The sequence below is a fragment of the Oncorhynchus clarkii genome, chromosome 5 (genome assembly GCF_045791955.1).
Source record: "Oncorhynchus clarkii lewisi isolate Uvic-CL-2024 chromosome 5, UVic_Ocla_1.0, whole genome shotgun sequence".
Lineage (NCBI taxonomy): Eukaryota > Metazoa > Chordata > Actinopteri > Salmoniformes > Salmonidae > Oncorhynchus > Oncorhynchus clarkii.
The window spans coordinates 65670336-65690074 of record NC_092151.1 but is presented as its reverse complement, the minus strand read 5'-3'; the positions used below and the strand labels follow the sequence as shown (position 1 = coordinate 65690074).

Genomic DNA, 19739 nt, shown 5'->3' with positions numbered 1-19739 from the left:
TAAAACGGTACCAACTGCATATTGATAAGATCCGTCTGGTAATTTTTAGTTGCTGTGTGTACTTTCCTGGTGATAAAAATTAGAATTTATCTGCAGTACAGTTTATTAGTGAAGGTACCCAGGTTCAAACAGCATTTTGGTTGAGGTTGTTCAACTCTACATGTCTATAGGCCTACAGTGCCATATAGCAGAGTCAATGTATGGTACATTACTTTCAAGGATCCAATCAACGGTTCTTTGATGACACAAAAACATATGGAAGCAGTGTGCCAATTATTTAATGTTTTAAAAAGTCATTGGGAAAAAGCTAAATAGTCTAGTTGCAAATTAATCCCTGGGGATTTCTTACTGTACAGTACATTATTAAATCAGTATAACATTGTCTAAAAAAACACCATGCATCCAGATACTTCTTGAAAGGATGACACAGCACAGCAGCGTGACAAGCAGAGTTCCAGCACACACAGGCTCCACCAGAGACCCATCACCAAGTGGTATCTCCAAACTCACAGGATCCTGCTCCTAAAAATAAATAAACATTTGGATAAGTGGATTCAAGTCATTTTCATATTCACAGTTGGTACGTTTTGAAACATTGTTATTGAAAATAAACAAGTTAGTTACTAAGTATGATAGTAATGATACATTCAACACTACATTGCATCACATCCGTCCGTGATTGGGAGTCCCATAGGGTGGCGCACAATTGGCCCAGCGTCGTCCGGGTTTGTAAATAAGAATTTGTTCTTAACTGACTTACCTAGTAAAAAAAATGTGGACTCCAAACATCATTTAGTGTTACCAAAACACACACACAAATGTATGCGGACAGCCCTAAAAATTAGTGGATTCGGCTATTTGCCGTTGCTGACTGGTGTATAAAATCGTGCACACAGCCATGCAATCTCCATAGTAAAACATTGGCAGTAGTGGCCTTACTGAGGAAGCTCAGTAATTTTCAGCGTTGCACCGTCATAGGATGCCAATTTTTCAACAAGTCAGTTCGTCAAATTTCTGCCCTGCCAGAGCTGCCCCGGTGAACTGTAAGTGCTGTTATTGTTGTGTGGCAACGTCTAGGAGCAACAACGGTTCAGCCACGAAGCGGTAGGCCACACAAGCTCACAGAACGGACCAACGTTCTGTGAGCCGTAAAAATAGTGTGTCCTCGGTTGCAACAATTATTACAGAGTAACAATGCCTCTGGAAGCAATGTCAGCACAATAATGAATAGGGTTTCCATGGCCGCACACAAGCCTAATGTCACCACGCTTGACCAGCTGGCTGTCTGGACAAACTAATTGAGGTTTGGCGGATTACAGGAGAATGCTACCTACCCAAATCCATAATGCCAACTGTAAAGTTTGGTGGAGCAGGAATAATGGTCTGGGGCGGTTTTTCATGGTTCGGTCTGGGCCCCTTAGTTCCAGTGAAGGGAAATATTACCGCTACAGCATACAATGTCATTCAAGACGATTCTGTGCTTCCGACTTTGTGGCAACAGTTTGGGGAAGGCCCTTTCCGGTTTCAGTATGACAATGCCCCCATGCACAAAGCGAGGTCCATCCAGAAATGGTTTGTCAAGATCAGTGTGGAAGAACTTGACTGGCCAGCACAGAGCCCTGACCTCAAACCCCATCGAACACCTTTGGGATGAATTGGAACACAGGTGATTAGGCCTGGCTCGCAGTCGAACATCAGTGCAAAACCTCTAATGCTCTTGTGGCTGAATGGAAGCAAGTCCCCGCATCAATGTTCCAATATCTAGTGGAAAGCCTTCCCAGAAGAGTTGAGGCTGTTATAGCAGCAACGGGGGGGACCAACTCCATATGATTTTGGAGTGAGATGTTCGACAAGCAGTTGTCCACATACTTTTGGTCATGTAGTGTATGCAACAATGTCATTGGCTGATTGATTTACCTGTAGATGTTGGATCTCAAGCCATTGGCATATGCTTAAGTTGTGGACAGTGCAGGGTGCGTCCACAATTTTGTAAGGAGGGAAGGAAATGAGCTGTGTACCTTAAAATAAAATAAAACTAGTTATAATGGTAAAAACAAGCATATTTGCCATAAAATAAGTTGGTCCACTTCCAATAACCAAAGGTTAATGTTATTTACAGACACAGTATAATCTCCCTGAAGGAAATTGGGAAGTATGGTTATGCGTAAAAGGTATAAACACAATAACTCACATGTATCTGTCCTGAGTATTAGCTTTGGAAGTTGAATTTCAACAAGTTCAAATCTCTTCCCTGCAAGAGAGGGCTTGTGATAACGGCCATGGATAGGGAGTGTTGCTTTGAGAATTCCTTGGTCCAGAGCAGGATACACAAGAACAAGGAATTCCTCAGATGTGTGTGCTGGAGCCTCCAAGTCAACTGCTGAACCCAAAAGCACCTAACAGAAAAAGATCATCAAATGTGTTACTTAGCATAGCATGTATTAGGTTTGGCCTAACATAGATCTCAGAATTGGCAGATGGAGTTGGGTATAATAATTTTATCCTGTACTTTTCTGTACTGTGGTTGTATAATGCTACGGTCATTGTCATTTTTTACCTGTAAACCAGTGTCCTCTTTCAGAGATGCAAGTTGGTATTGATCAATATAGATCCCACTGGGTAGTCTGTGAACAAGCAGAGCCTCGAGGCCATCTGGAAAACCAGGACCGAAGTCAACTGTGGTGACCAGGTCTCTAAAAACAGAGGGACCATACTTCCTAACATTAGAAACACTTAAAAAGTAAACAGCTTCTCAAGTCTCAAATGTGCGTCACCCAATTACAATTGTCAATTTACTTGCACGTGATAGGACCAGGTACAATGTTGTTGGTCCTATCAGATAAACTGGCATACGTTAGCCCTATGCTAACCTCACCAGATAGGCTGATGCAGAATAATCAGTTATCAAATATCTTACACTTTATATCCACCAACCAATGGCATTTCTTAAAATAGGTCAACCTTGGTAACCAGTGAGATATTTTAAACCTACAAATTCTGGTTTACTTTTGTTCCATTGGTCTGTGTCAAAATGTTGTGTGACAATATTGCATTGATGCATCCTTAAATAGACTACAAGCTATTAGTACTAACAGACAACATTTTTGAATACATTACAAAATCCCAGGCTTCTGCCTATCTATTTCACACACGTGTGCTTTCACAGCAATACAGATTTAGGAAGAATCGGAAACCCAGCCGCGAGCTGCCCAGTGATGCAAGCCTAGCAGACGGGCTAAATGCCTTTCATGCTCACGTCGAGGCAAGCAACACTGAAGCAAGCATGAGAGCACTGGCTGTTCCAGATGACTGATCACTCTCTCCGTAGCCGATGAGAGTAAGACCTTTCAACAGGTCAACATTCAAAAGGCTGAGGTGCCAGCTGGATTACCAGGACGTGTACTCAAAGTATGCGGGGACCAACTGGCAAGTGTCTTCTCTGATATTTTCAACCTCTCCCTGACCGAGTCTAACACCTACATGTTTCAAATAGACCACCATAGTCCATGTCCAAGAACACCAAGGTAACCTGCCTAAATGACTACTGCCCCGTAACACTTACATCTATAGCCATGAAGTGCTTTGAAAGGCTGGTAATGGCTCACAGCACCATCATCCTGGAAACCCTACACCAATTTGCATACCGCCCCAACAGATACACAGATGACGCAATCTTAATCGCATTCCACACTGCCCTTTCCCACCTGGACAAAAGGAACACCTATGTGAGAATGCTGTTAATTGACTACATCTCAGCATTTAACACCATAGTGCCCACAAAGCTCATCACTAAGCTAAGGACCCTGGGACTAAACACCTCACTCTGCACCTGGATCCCTGACGGGCTGCCCCCAGGTGGTAAAGGTAGGCAACAACATCTGCCACACTGATCCTCAACACAGGTGCCACACAGGGGTGCATGCTTAGTCCCCTCCTGTACTCCCTGTTCACCCACAACTGTGTGGCCTAGCACGACTCCAACACCATTATTACATTTGCTGACTACACAACGGTGGTAGGCCTGATCACAGACAGCGATGAGACAGCCTACAGGGAGGTGGTCAGAGACCTGGCAGTGTGTGTCAGGACAACAACCTCTCCCTCAACATGAGCAAGACAAAGGAGATGATCGTGGACTACAGGAAAAGGAGGGCCGAGCACACCCCTAATCTCATCGAGGGGGCTGTAGAAAGCGGGTTGAGAGCTTCAAGTTCCTTGGTGTCCACAGCACCAACAAATCTAACATAGTCCAAACACACCAAGACAGTCGTGAAGAGGGCACGACAACACCTTTTCCCCCCTCAGGAGACTGAAAAGATTTGGCATGGATCCCCAGATCCTCAAAAAGTTCTACAGCTGCACCAGAGATCATCTTGACCGGTTGCATCACCGCCTGGTATGGCAACTGCTTGGCATCCAACCATAAGGTGCTACAGAGGGTAGTGCGTACGGCCCAGTGCATCACTGGGGCCAAGCTTCCTGCCATCCAGGATCTCTATACTATGTGGTGTCAGAGGAAGGCCCAAAGAAATTCTCAAAGACACCAGCCACCAAAAACGGACTTCTCTCTGCGTTACCAGAACTCCAAGTCCAGGTCCAAAAGGCTCCCTGACAACTTCTACCCCCAAGCCATAAGACTACTAAACAATTAATGAAATGGCTACCCGGACTATTTACATTGACCCCCCCCCCCCCCTTTTTATTTGTTTTATACTGCTGCTACTCACTGTTTTATCTATGCATAGTCACTTTACCCCTACCTACATGCACATAGTACCTCAATTACCTCGACTAACCTGTACCCCTGCACATTAACCCCTACCTACATGTACATCTTACCTCAATTACCTCAACTAACCTGTACCCCCGCACATTGACTCGGTACCGGTACCCCCTGTATATAGCCTCGTTATTGTGTTACTCGTTTTACTTTAGTTTATTTTGTAAATATTTTCTTGACTCATCTTTACCAACAATGCAGTTAAGGGGTTGTAAGTATTTCACTGTTGTAGTCGGCGCATGTGACAAATCACATTTGATTATACAACATGTAAGTTTATATTCGTACACTCATGGTCTTGTCAAATACCAGTAATTTACCCTTACTGCTATGACTAAAGTCTTGTTCACACTGCAGACCTTAAATGCTCAAATACTGTGTACGTTTTGGATTACTGACTGTCCAAACAGCAAGTTGCAAGTGACCAAATCAGATTGGTTGTCATTTGCAGACATGACTACGCTAGCAGTCATAGTAATGATGGGTGTGTGAGCAGTGGTGGAGGCTGATTGGTGGTGGTGCTTGTGCCTCCTATCACTTAGAAGTTATGTAGCAACTAGCAAGCTAAGGTGACCATGCCTGCCATGGACGTTTCCCAGTTGCTTTGAGTGTTCAAAATCAGTGTATGAACACTTAAAGCCTCAAAGAATAAGATCCAACTTTTAAAACACGTCCTTTTCAGCTAACCACAGCAGTCAACTAGCTAGCTGTTAAACTTTCTAGTACGTTCACCATTTTTTTTGTAAACAACTAACAAGCTAGTTAGCTACCACATGTTTTTGTCAAAATAACAGTATGCCAAATAAATCAGATTTGACTGTTCAGACATGTCGCATGGCCAGGAATCAATGGTGGTTTGAAATATCCGATTCCATGTGCTTTTTGGCTGTTCAGAATGCAGAAAAAAATCAAAATGTAGAATCACATAGGATTCAAATCCAAAATAGGATGAGTCAAACTGCCAGTGTGAATAAGGCTTAAATTAGTGGTGTGATCCACTAAGACGGTAAGCCCAGAGACAGCAAGGTACGACAGCCTTGACTTTGAATCTCGCTCGGGCCAGGTTTTTATTTGAGAGAAAAAAAATAAAAGTTGTCAGACACCGTCTCAACTGCGTGATTGTTGTCCTCACCAGGGTCTTGACCTGACTGACTGGCTTCGCAGCAGACTTCAGTGGGCAAACGCTCACCGTCGATGGCCACTGGCACGCTGGAAAAGTCTGCTCTTCACAGATTAATTAATGGAGTGGGACACCATTCCACAGGCCAATCAACAGCCTGCTCAGCTATAAGCTAAGGAGAGGTCGCCCTGCATGAGGCAAATGGTTGTCATTTCAGATATTAAGTGGTTTTCTGATCCACGCCCCTACTTTTTTAGGTATCTATGACCAACAGATGCATATCGCCATTCCCAGTCATGTGAAATCCATAGATTAGGGCCTAATGAATTGATTTCAATTGACTGATTTCGTTATATGAACTGTAACTCAGTAAAAATCTTTGAAATTGTCGCATATTGCATTTATATTTTTGTTCAGTGTAGTTGCACAGGACAGAGAGATGAGCACAGTGAAAAAAAGATCCAAAGGAATTAACCATTTGAAAAATGGAAATCATTTGCGCAATAAGGCAAGCAATGACTTCCTGACGGGTTGACCCCAAGTCGGGAAGGTAGGCAGCAACACCTCCGCCAGCCTGATCCTCAACACGGGGACCCCCACTGGGGGTGCGTGCTCAGCCCCCTCCTGTACTCCCTGTTCACCCATGACTGTGTGGCCACGCACGTTGCCAACTCAATCATCAAGTTTGGTCCCTTCACACAGACAGCGTGGTGAAGGCACAACAGTGCCTCTTCAACCTCAGGAGGCTAAAGAAATGTGAGAGTCTTAGGGGCCAAGCCACAAACTTCTACAGATGCACCATTGAAAGCATCTTGTCGGGCTTTGCACCATCCACAAGCGCAGGGCTCTCCAGAGGGTGGTGCGGTCAGCCCAACGCATCTCACCAGGGGCACACTGCCAGCCCTTCAGGACATCTACACGCCACGGTGTCACAGGAAGGCCAAGAATATCATCAAGGACCTCAACCACAGCCTGTTCAGCCCACTACCATCTAGAAGGGGCATCAAAGCTGGGACTGAGAGACAGCTTCTATCTCCAGGCCATCAGACTGTTAAACAATCATCACTAGCCGGTACTCTACCCTGCACCTTAGAGACTGCTGCTCTATGTACATTGAACACGGGTCACTTTAATAATCTTGACATACTGTTTCAACCACGTTATATGTATATACTGTATTCTAGTCATGGTTCATCCTATAAGACTAATTTTAAAATGTTTTCCCAGATTGTGTGTATTTTATTGCTAGGTATTATTGCACTGTTGGAGCTAGAAACACAAGCATTTTGCTGCACCTGCGATATCTGCAAATCTGTGTACGTAACCAATCAACTTTGATTTGACATGCTCTAAAAGATGTGCAGGCTAAACAGCATTTGCTGTTGAATTGCTACATTTTGTATATTATTTACAGTTGTAAACATACCCTGAAACCACTGAATGGTCTTATTAAAAATGCCCACACCAGTACAAATACACTTAATACAAACTATCAGAGCTTACCCACGTCAACAAGTCATAATTTTAGTCAAAGTATGATATATATGGGATGATGTAACAAATTCAAACTGCCCACTTCGTGCAAATCTGTGCGAATGTGATGTATTTTCCTATTTAGTTTCATGGCTAGGTTTTATTTGAATGTTAACACCCATCAGCATGGCATTGTTTACATTTTAGTCATTTAGCAGACGCTCTTATCCAGAGCGACTCACATGAACAATTAGGGTTAAGTGCCGTGCTCAAGGGATTCAAACCAGCAACCTTTCTGTTACTAACCCAATGCTTAACCCCTAGGCTACCTGCCACCCCTTTATTAATCAAAAACAGCTGCAAAGTAATTTCTCTCGGCAACAGAGATGAGCCAAAAAGCCTTGTGTCCACTTGGCCACCTGAGCCATGGAGCAAATTAAAATAGAATAACATTAGTTTGCACCCCTTAACTATTTCTATTGCGGATTTGAGGCCGCAATTATGGAAGATGACAAATCCAGAACCAGCTGGCTAATTTTTTGAATACATCGTCGTAAAATAAACAGCAACAGATAACATTAGTTAGCTAGATAAGGATATCATGCTAGCTAGCTACACTGACAGCTGTCAGTGCCCCATTTGTTGATGTTTATCAACTCCAGATGGAATTTGTGAATATGTATAAGTGGTCTTCATCATTCTTCAGGAGGTGGAACCTAAACATGCATTTCCTCTCTAGAACAGGAAATGACATCAAAATAATGGCAGCATCTTCCTCTGGGGTTGGGTCCTTTAATTAGGCATAGAGCGTGCAATAGAATGCGTTGATTGGCAGGTGTACTGTAGAATGATAAACTTTCCTTTAGTGTGGAACTCGCCTGCGTGGGTTCAAGTCTGTGGGTTTGAGTCCGGACTCACGATAAACTTCTTTAAAATAATTAAACACTTACTGGAATCTGTGGGATGATAATGCTCTTATGAAAAGTGTTTGTTCAAGTCCATCTACGTTAATATTTAATTGGCTGTTGCATTACTTGATCCATATGACAGTGATTATTTTCTGGTGAGGTCAGCCAAAGATTATGGATATACTGGCAAGATACAGGTCTTTCCACCCTAAAAATGGGAGTCGTTGTCAACAAAGCGGTACGGTGGGCTGTATATCTACTAGAGGTCGACCGATTAATCGGAATGGCCTTTTAATTAGGGCCGATTTCAAGATATCATAACAATCGGAAATTGGTATTTTTGGGCGCCGATTTTTTTTATTTTATATTTTTTTACATTTCTTTATTTAACTAGGCAAATCAGTTAAGAACACATTCTTACTTTCAATGACGGCCTAGGAACGGTGGGATAACTGCCTTGTTCAGGTGCAGAACGACAGATTTTCACCTTGTCAGTCTGGGGGATCCAATCTTGCAACCGTACAGTTAACTAGTCCAACGCAATAACGACCTGCTTCTCTCTAGTTGCACTCCACAAGGAGTCTGCCTGTTACGCGAATGCAGTAAGCCAAGGTAAGTTGCTAGCTAGCATTAAACGTATCTTATAAAAAACAATCAATCATAATCACTAGTTAACTACACATGGCTGATGGTATTACTAGATATTATCTAGCATGTCCTGCGTTGTATATCATCTGACTGAGCATACAAGTATCTGACTGAGCGGTGGTAGGCAGAAGCAGGCACGTAAACATTCATTCAAACAGCACTTTCGTGCGTTTTGCCAGCAGCTCTTCGTTGTGCGTCAAGCATTGCGCTGTTTATGACTTCAAGCCTATCAACTCCCGAGATGAGGCTGGTGTAACCGAAGTGAAATGGCTAGCTAGTTAGCGCGCGCTAACTAGAGGGACGGAAGCTATACTGTTACACTGGCAACACTAAAGTGCCTATAAGAACATCCAATAGTCAAAGGTTAATGAAATACAAATGGTAGAGGGAAATAGTCATATAACTACAACCTAAAACTTCTTACCTGGGAATATTGAAGACTCATGTTAAAAGGAACCACCAGCTTTCATATGTTCTCATGTTCTCAGCAACTGAGACGTTAGCTTTCTTACATAGCACATATTGCAGTTTTACTTTCTTCTTCAACACTGTTTTTGCATTATTTACTTGAGGCTAAATTGATTTTATTGATGTATTATATTAAGTTAAAATAAGTGTTCATTCAGTATTGTTGTAATTGTCATTACAAATAAAATTTTAAAAAATTGTCCGATTAATCGGTATCGTCTTTTTTGGTCCTCCAATAAATCGGCATCGGCATTGAAAAATCATAAACGGTCAACCTCTAATATCTATCGTCTATCCTGTCTTTGGATTGGTGGATACATCTGATTATTGTAATATTTTTTGAATATTCAATGTGGGTTGTTGATGTCAACCGCCTGTCTTCGATGGAGATGCTATGCTACTAGCCTTGTGCCATGAATTTGTAGAGACAACGGCAATATAAAGTGTTTTTTCTCAAAGTTGCCGGGATGTCACATGTCCTACTTATCAGTACACTCGTAACAACTTAATAAGCATTAGGAAACTTCCTTTTTTTATATTTTTAATTCAACACACTCATTGACCTCCATACAAAAATTCCTCGCTTGGTGGGCGAAACACAGAAATTATACAAGACTAGTGAAGACCCAGTGCACTACCTCTGAGGAAAAAAATCTAATATATATTTAAATTAATATTATATTTTAAATTCAATTTCAGGGGGTGCTGCAGCACCCTCAGCACCTCTACTTCCCATGGCTATGGTTCGCATAGGTCTAACGTGTGCCAGATTATCCAATGGAACCAGTTACAATGTTGACAATTTTGATTGTCTGATGCACATTGAGACTGAGAAACTGTTTAAATGTAACTCTTTCTAATGTTCGCAAGTATGGCCCCAGAGTAACCAAAGATTAGGAGTCAAAATCAGATGTCAACATCTTTCAATTGCATTTATTAGCTATGCTCTTGGTAACCTTGCAGATGTCTATTCGCCAGATGGTCATTTTACAGTTAGTTACCTGTGAAAACCATTTTTGCTGACATCCATCGTTACTGATACAGTCTCCAGCCATGTCATGGACAAACCACAGCTGTTCTCGTCTGCAAAAAAAAGGTCAGAGGCTTTGTACATCACATGAAAAACTAGCAGCCATCTAAAAGCATAGGGTCAGTGACTGTCTGTGTGGATATTGTTGGTTGACAATTTGTCAATCCAGTGTGGCTCTGCTGTTTGCACCTAACTTCATACATTGAAGATTAGCTACTGTGCATAGCTACCTGTGAAAAAGACTGGCTGAACGAATGGCATGACACATTTGATGTGTAACGTTAACTAGCTGGGAAACAATTCAGGTCACTTCGATACCTTTACTTTTTTTGTAGCAGGTTAGGATACTGAGGTCAAGGTTAGCGAAATGCTATCCTAGCTAAATTACCTGCTACGAAAAAGCACTTCGTATCGAAGTGGCGCTAGCTAACGTTACGTTAAATACCTAACGTTACTAGCCATCACCCTTCAATCGCCCTCAATTAACATTGTCGGATTTATTCAAAATGACTTTCTTTGATGTGTTATCATTTACCTGCTTGCGTTGATCCAAAAAGAACCAAGTAAACAGTACATGTGCTGAAAAATACAAACATGAATATATTGTCTTCCGAAAACCCTGGGCGATGCTAGAAATGTCAGCCAGCTACGTCATGTGTTTACGGAAACAAACTGAAATTAAGGACCCATTCCAATATGCGGTTCATTATGAAGACAGACAAATATATATTATTCTCATATTTAAATTAATTGCGATAACTACATAGAAAATCTTAAAACGGTGAAGACATTTTTTTTGACCTACTGTGAACAAAAGTAGAAGCCATCTTCAACCCATAGAGCACAGGCAATTGGAGTGTAGCCCAAGATTTGGACGAGGTTTGAGAAACTAGCTGGGTCGATTCGTTTGATTTTTTTGCGTGCCTGCCTTTCAGTATTTTGTTTATTTTCAAAACTCAAGATAGTATACATGTCAAACATGTTTGCGAGCTAATTACCTTGCGAGGTACTTTGATAAATCTACATAAAACGTTCGTATAAGTAAAATAAAATACTCAACAATGCCTTTTGTGGCTAAACGATGCGGTGTTCAATTCAGCCCACCATCAATCGTTTTAATTTATGAAAGTAATGTTAAGGATACAAACAAGATCCGCAAAAGAATCATACCTGTGAGGAACTTCTCGAACTGTTCAGGTAGGAAAACTACATAGTACACTGCTGATCACAGAAAGGATGAGCATCCCCTAGTCCAGCATTTTCCAAACTCGGACCTGGGGACCCCAAGGGGTGTTTGTTTTTTGACCTTGCACTTCACAGCCGATTCAAATAATAAAAAGCTTAATGATTAACGTTAGTTGATTATTTGAATCAGTTATGTAGTACTAGGGCAATAACCAGGACCGCGTTTGGGAAACGCTACCCTGGTCACCCTTGTTATGGAGAGCTTTCAGATGGCATAGTTATCTCCCGAATTATTTTAGTGTCAAATCAATACATATGGCAACACATTGCTATACTTATTAACTTGTCCAATGCAACAACTGAAATTCTAGATGGACAACTCACAAGGCCAATAGATCATTGAAAATACTTTCCCAACTAGTATTTGAGAGCTGCAGAGTACAGGTTTCATTACAAGCCCAGCACAAAAACACAAGAGGAACACCTGCACTCTTCTTGAGGATTTATTGTTGGTGACCACCACTAAAAGGTGTTTTACCCATATAGATACTTAAAACATGAGGTAATCTAATTCTATTTCACCCACAGACTGCTGCATGGCTGCGGAGAGAATGAAGCACCATATTCGGCATAGGGCATACCTGGAGAGTGTTTCATTGGGGCAGCTGGAGAGGCTTCATATAGTGCTGCGGGATCACATGCAGGGCCACAGCCTGGAGCACACTCTAGCCTCCCTCCGCCTGGACCCTGAGGAGGACCTCAACAAGCTGGATGATGAGGAGCTTGCGCGCAAGAAGGCCCAAATGGACAAACTCTTTGAGCGCAACCGAAGGCGGAAAGATGACCCTGACTTTGTCTATGACCTGGAGGTGGAATTTAAAGGGGAGGTTGCTCGGGAACCATGCAGCTGGGATGAAGAGGAGTCTGATGATGGGTTTTAAAATAACACAGATCAGACTGGGAGTGTTTCAGTTTGTTAACAAAGCACCCTACCTGATCTTTAGTGATTGAATAATACTCATTCCTTTGCACAGGGCAGTTGTTATTCTGGCCCTTTGCTCAATTAAGCCATCAACAACAACCATATCCAACTGGACATGGATAAAAAATTTAACTAATATCCTTACAGATGCTATTGAAATATTGAGTAGTTGTACATGTTTATTGATATGAAACTTACATTTACAAAATACAAATACTATGTCTCCTTGACCCTCTGTTTCAACAGCATTATACTTGTACAAGATTGATATATTCACAGTTAACTAAAGACAAGTTTATGCTAAACCCCTAAGAATCCCGAACAATTAAGTAACAATCTTTGGAAAGTAATATTCTTGTCACATGTCGTTGTCAACATTGTAGCCTATATCAAGTACAATAGTATTGTGTAAGGTTTGAATAAAAAGTAGCACATACAACTATCAAATATCTGAATCTTTACATTTAAAATTTTAGGTCAACAAAATATTCAAAAGCAATAGCAGTGGTTTTTTACAGTGGATAATAGCTCAGAATCATTTATGTTCAATTTCTTCAAATAACCAGGTTTCTATCCAACCATTTCATGCAGATTAATTACCTGACGCATTTTTTTTTTTTTAAACTCACGACAGGCCTCATGGAAACAGTACATTTCCCAATGTCGCCAAAACAAAATACGCAAGACAAAGTGGGATATTGCCACAATTGCGGTGATAACGTTTTTACACGCAAATATTGCCATATAAAAACCGCAGTAAGCTTGAAGTCATGCAATGAATGATATGTTTCGTTGTTTATCGGCAGTTAAGTTAAAGTTGGTCATAAGTTATGAAGTTTGTGAAATAAGTTATGGTGGTTAAGTAGACGGCAGGTAGCCTAGCGGTTAAGAGCATTGGGCCAGTAATGGCCAGTAACCACAAAAAAATCCCAGAATCCAAAAAAGGTGAAAAATCTGATGTGCCCTTGAGCAAGACACTTAACCCCAATGGCTCCTGTAAGTCGCTGGATAAGAGCATATGGTGATGAGCTTCATGCAAATTTCCACTAAATGTCAAAGGCTATAATTTGAACGATGCTTGGCTGCTTATTATCAACTAAAAGTGATCTGGCTTTTTTCTATATCTCATCATATAACCTACTCTGTCCGAACTGTCTATAGACCATTATCACAACAGTTTTTGTGACAACCATCGGAAGTTTGATGGAAATGCAGTTCGTATGCAGATTTTAGAATATATGCATGAAAATCAGTCGCAAATTGGATGGAAACCTAGCTACTGCTGGTCTTTCTTTCATACTTTATAGCAGTTTGAATAAGATATCTTTGGAACACCATTCCCCAGAATTTGTTATTTTGTATCTAGGCATTGTTAATAATTAGTGGTGAGCAGTTGATTTTAATTCAAAGTGCTTTAATGCTTGCTGGTTATGTTGGCAAAGAAATCCCAGTAGCTTCCTAAATGTCTGACCATTATCACCATCATACATTCAAGAGCGGGCAACTGCTTTTGACAGTCGATATAAAAATATAGTACACCTTTTACCAGATAGCTTATTAGTCCAAAAATGGACAGAGTGAACATTTTTGTTTGCTTGGTTTAAGATCTTTTGGCAGGATTCAAGATTGTTGTATACATATTTTCTGCATGTGTGTGCTTGAACCCAAGAGGTAGGTAGGCAACTAAAATGCAGGCACAAATGAGATCGTAACACTTGGACAGAATTTTTTTAAATAACTAAACCATGGAGAAAATGTATTATCAACAGCAGTTAAATGTGTTTGTCAAATACTAAAACCTTTACAAATTTCAAGTACTTTGAATAAAAGCTTTGTATCATATTTATGCACAGCCATAATAGAAAGGGAAATATTTTTTGTAAATATATTACACTATTTTACTACAGACAAAAAAAAACATTTATAGAAAAGTACTTAAGAAATAGATCATTTTTTCTTCTTATCCTGGGTGCATCGTGGACAAAACCTGAAAGAGAATAGAGTAAATACAAGATGTACAAAAAAGTAATGCGTGTAATCACCAACTTTAAAAGATTCACCTACCATTTTCCCTTTGGCTTCGTAGCAAGATCAACACAAGCAAAGTGAAACCACTCGATTGGGCACTGTTTGAATAAGTGAAAACATTGGTAAGAAGACATTCAGATTACAGTAATCTTTCAATTCACTTCTTGGATCTACCTAAAAATGCCACTAATTTCAAAGCATTCTTTGGAATAAAAAGACAACCAATAAAAACTTACATCAGGGTTATCACATCCAATCATCTCTCCATATGACACTTGATGGCACAAGCAGTATGTTGGCTCATTTGGATCAACTGGCATGTCCAAAACATCTGACGGTTGCATTGGCAGGAGAGCGTCACTCAATTCTGGGCTACAGATATTAATGGGTAAAATGACATTGAGTTAGAGTAAAAACCAGGCAGACACATAGATAGTATTTTGTTTATACAATCTTTTCTATACCTGTTTTTAAGCTTTTTCTTCCTGGGAGAATCCTCATCCGATGATTTCCTGCCTCTCCCCTTGGGTCCACGCTTCTCCCTCAGTCCCCGACCTTCACCCTCTGAAGCAGATATTCACAGATGTGCACATGGAAGTTAGTTACATGTCGTAAATGTGCTGTAAATGTGCTTTCCCACCAACAGTCTCCCTCCCTGCTTACTCTTTAACCCTCTTCCTTCTGGACTGTCATAGCCGCTCACTTCCAGCTTCTCCTTCAGCTCATTCTCAAATCGGGCCAGGTCTGCATCCAGCCTGCGGATATGCTTGTCCACCTATGACATGCAAACAATTAGATTGGTCAATAGATAATGCAAAACCAATAGTGACAGTATGACACTAGTTTGTGCTCAAATGACAGGTTTGGCACACTATACAACCAATAGTGAAAGTATTGACATCTTTATGTCATGACAGTGTTGGAGCACTGACCATTTCATATGTCTGCATGGCAAGCTGCACTTTGTCATCGCTGAACTCTTTGCACTTGCAGTAAGCACTCTGGATCTTCTGCAGGTGCACAACCCTCTGTTCCGTAGCCAAGTTCCTTACACTTGAGATGTACTCCTCTGCCAGCTTGTCAATCTCTCCTTTTTTCTCTACACATTTGCAGGACAATTTAAATACTGGAAAAGGAATTATGCTGAACAATATAATAGTGATGGGCATGAAACCATGTAGTAAATCAGGTGATCAAAACTAATACAATTTGTTATGTATTTTTTGTGTAGCTTAACTGATGTCAATCTCATGTTTTGTACCTTCAGTTCTATTGTCCAGGTCCCGCATCAGTGAAAAGTTCCTCTGTAGTTCACAGGGCAGATTCTCAATACCTAGAGGAATACATCATGATTGTTAAACGCAGTCATCAGTAACTACAATATTTCATCCTCAGAACAAGATAGGACTTGATGGTAACACACAGCTGACAGCTCATGGTTCATGTTCACTTTTCTACAATGAATACAGTGCAGTCTGATGACGATACTAGATAACAGGTGGCCACATCCAAAATGGATAATGTTAGCCAGGTAGCTGGATCACAACAGCTGTACTAGCAAAATAACTTCAACCTAAATGTTTTCCCCCATGGAAAACAAGGTTGTCACTAGTAACCAGACACACAAAAAATATATATATATATATATATAAAAATTGGCTACATCGTAACAATGAATGAAAACATTTGTCTTTATTTAAGGTTAGGATTAGGCATGTTAAAAGTGTGGTTAAGGTTCATTTTAAAATCAGAAGAGAAATAGCCAGGGTTTAGCCATAATTATTATGACTGTAGTAACTCGTGACGCCCAAAAGAATCTTGTTTTCTGGTAGAGGATAGTTTCATATTATCTTCCACTCCCTTAAGAAATTTGGCTTTGGGGATTTTTTTCTGTAAGGCTATTAAGACTCTATACGAATGGTAACAGCTCTATCAAACTGAAACATGACACCTCACCTAGATTTGAGTTAGGACAACCTCACCTTATTTCGCTCTCCATCTCACTGTATCTATTTTTATTAATCACCCAACTTCTTACAAATTATTTAAATAATAGTCCTGTACAAGGTATTTCCATAGCTGGTAAACAAATGATTATAAGCTGACGATACTACAATTTTTCCTGAAAGATGCTAGTTAGATTCCCATATCGATAAATGTGATAGAATCATTTTCCAAAGCATCTGGTCTATATCTTAACATTAATACATGTGAACTCAAGGCTGTCAAAGATTGTGTGACACCCTCATATTATGGTATTCCAGTGAAAGAAGAACTTACATATTTAGGCATAACTAAGGATCAGAAGTCTAGAGGCTTACTAAATTGTAACCCTCATATAAAAAAAAAAAACTAGAAGCTAAATCAATGGCTACATAGGGACTTATCATTAAAAGGAAGAGTCCTAATAACCAAGGCTGAAGGTCTAGACTAACATATCCCGCTCTATCTTTATGGTAAAATAAGCAAAGAGATAGAAAGTTGAAAAGCATTTGGTCTGTGGAGAAACCGTACCCATTACATTAGGAAAAAACTGATATAATGGAACACTTGTATGGTGGGCTGAATTTTAAAGAATACTTTTAAGATCAATTGGATAAAACAATTCCTAAGACGACCCTTCTATGTGGAACTTTACTCCTCATCATGTCTTCTCTACTTTTGGTGGCCTTCATGTTGGTTTGCAATAATAATATTGACAAAGTTCCAGTGAAACTGCTTTTCATCAGGTTCTCTTGTCATAGTCCTTAATTTATCAACATAATTTCTCTCCACAGATATTATATATGGAATAGTCGGGACATACGGTATAAAAATACTTCTTTGTTATAAGAATATTGGTTCCGAAATATCCTATTGGTGAGTCAACCTGTTAATGAAGAGGGTATTTTACTTAATTCTAAGGAATTTGTATCACTTTACAAGATTCCTGTAACACCTAAAGATTTTGCAATTGTTTTTAGAAGCCATTCCCTCAGGTGTTGCTTTATTATTCTGGAACATGTCAAGACCCTGAGAACATACCTACAATTAATCCGATTGACTCATTAGTAGGAAAGATTTGTTTTTCTTTTAGTCCATTCAACAACAATAGAGCTATACGAGCCTTGTGGAAACAGGATGTTGCATCTATACATTATTGGATTGGTTTTACTGATAATGTCTGTTGGGAAAAAGTTTAGATGTTGCCACACACATTAAAATTAATCATAAAAATTCTTGCAAACCACTATATTAAGATGTAAAAAAAAAAAAGTTTTTTAAAAAAGCCTAACTTTTGTAATGACCACCCAGAAACAGTGCTGCATCTTGTTTGACATCGTATTCATGTAAATGGATGTGTGGCAAGACATCAGTAGATTTATAATTGAACACATTTATGAAGATGTTACACTATTATGGAGAGATATGCTGCTTTGATTCTTTACTTATGATAGAAATAAGTTAAATCAATTTTATGTAATTCATTTCATTATTCTTTAGACCAAATTTTATATTTCAAATTTACAAAAAAAAAAAAAAATCCTCGAAAAAAAAAAATGTAACTATATTTTAAGACACTTAAACACTGTCAACAAAAAAATGTTAGAATTATGAATGTGTATATTCCCCTTAAGGTCCTTGTGTAATGTGATATTGTACCCTCTAGCCCAAATGTCCATTAATATTATATGCACACACACGTGTTTCCCATGTACTTTTTGTATTGATTTATTAATTAAACATTTTTATAAATACGATTATTTTGGCGGATGTGGAACGGGTTATACTTTGTGCTCGTGACGCACTTTGAAATCAAACATTCCGCCCTGTGTACACCTGACTCGCCGTAGAAAACGAGGTTGCGCCGCTCCCTTTCCCCGCCAACTTACCAAAGTTACATTGAGAGGAAAGTGCTCCCTGTTCAGGGAAGTTGTCAATCATTATTCGGAACGTGGCTATAGCAAACTAACTAGTACTATCAACCACATTTTATGATACTGGCATGCACCACAGATTAATGTACAGGTTGCCGTTTAGTTTAGTAACTAGCCAGAACATAATCTGTTACTGGTTTACTGCTACAAAATAAGCCAAGACAGCGGAAAAATAGACCCTAGCTAACATTAGTTCTCTAAAGATAGATGAAATGCTATAAATTGAATTTAATGTACAACTTCAATAACATAGTTACTAGAAAACTAACAATAACAGTAAATTAACTAGTTAGTAATGCCGAGAATTTGTAATCTCGCTAACGACACAACATGTGTCTTGCTTGCTAGCTCGCCAAGCTATCTAACGTTTGTTTTTCAGTTTCGAACTTCTAAACTAACACGATTGGAAATGTAGCCAATTAGCACAGCTGTTCACATTAAGTTAGCTAGATACTCACTGTCGAGGTAATGTTCCAGGTATATTGCCGTCGCCATCTTTTCAATTGTATTTTACAGGACAAGCTAGTAAACTTATTTTTTTGCCAACTAGCTTAGCCGAACGCTAGATACGTTTCTAATTCATGACGTCCTCAATTTTCATTGGCTTAAAATACAGGTTTGAATATGTTCTTCTGATTGGATAACTTTAAGGTGTGGCTCCTTCATATTTGAATACGCTTCAAACAGTAAAGATCATACCCACATTATTATTGTAACATTACGAATAAAAACTAATATGACTATTTGTCTTAGATAAAAGTAATTTAGCTTTTCACAAGCTCAGAACGCCGTGAGGAGTACATTTTGTAAATATTGAACTTTTTTTTAATCGACTTAAAAAAAATGTATACATGTCTGGTTTGATCACAAATATGGTGGTCGTCAAAGTTACACGAGATGTTAAATCCGTTTGTTTGTCTTGTGCTAGCTAATGTGTTTGCGTTTAAATAATGCAGCTAGGGTTGCCATGTCCGCGGTTTTCCCGATATTGGGCTACTTGAAAACATTGTTGCACTGCGCCCGCCATGGCATTTCTCTTAAATATACAAATATTTCACTGTGACATGCTGTTGCCGAGTGAGTAGTGGGGTGAGCGTTAAGAACACTGCAGGAGGCAATTTAGTCCAGCATTGGCTGAGTCAGGTGAATGAGGGAGACAGATCATCAGCACGTCGTGACAGCTCTTTACCACAGATAGAA

At 39.8% G+C, this 19739-nt stretch overlaps 3 protein-coding genes across 5 annotated transcripts; 1 reads left to right on the top strand and 2 right to left on the bottom strand.

Annotated features, from left to right (window-relative positions):
- Window positions 1-85: 85 nt before the first annotated feature.
- Window positions 86-11695, bottom strand: LOC139409243 (phosphatidylinositol glycan anchor biosynthesis, class X). 3 transcript variants are annotated; one of them, XM_071154124.1, is made up of 6 exons: window positions 10963-11096; window positions 10399-10480; window positions 2558-2693; window positions 2192-2396; window positions 1918-2018; window positions 86-522 (listed from the first exon to the last, which is right to left on the bottom strand). In XM_071154124.1, the coding sequence occupies exons 1-6, from the start codon at window positions 11021-11023 to the stop codon at window positions 364-366; spliced, it is 744 nt and encodes a 247-aa protein (XP_071010225.1). In that variant the 5' UTR covers window positions 11024-11096; the 3' UTR covers window positions 86-363. The 3 variants fall into 3 exon arrangements, with proteins under 3 accessions (XP_071010225.1, XP_071010227.1, XP_071010226.1); XM_071154126.1 differs by lacking the exon at window positions 10963-11096 and adding an exon at window positions 11598-11695 and having other exon boundaries at window positions 264-522; XM_071154125.1 differs by lacking the exon at window positions 10963-11096 and adding an exon at window positions 11233-11283 and having other exon boundaries at window positions 264-522.
- Window positions 11121-16265, top strand: LOC139409246 (centrosomal protein 19). The gene is made up of 2 exons (XM_071154128.1): window positions 11121-11624; window positions 12201-16265. Exons 1-2 carry the CDS (start codon window positions 11489-11491, stop codon window positions 12551-12553), a joined length of 489 nt encoding a protein of 162 aa, XP_071010229.1. The 5' UTR covers window positions 11121-11488; the 3' UTR covers window positions 12554-16265.
- Window positions 12761-19141, bottom strand: LOC139409244 (inhibitor of growth protein 5-like). The gene is made up of 8 exons (XM_071154127.1): window positions 18998-19141; window positions 15884-15955; window positions 15555-15721; window positions 15286-15397; window positions 15087-15186; window positions 14859-14994; window positions 14659-14720; window positions 12761-14581 (listed from the first exon to the last, which is right to left on the bottom strand). Exons 1-8 carry the CDS (start codon window positions 19032-19034, stop codon window positions 14542-14544), a joined length of 726 nt encoding a protein of 241 aa, XP_071010228.1. The 5' UTR covers window positions 19035-19141; the 3' UTR covers window positions 12761-14541.
- Window positions 19142-19739: the final 598 nt, after the last annotated feature.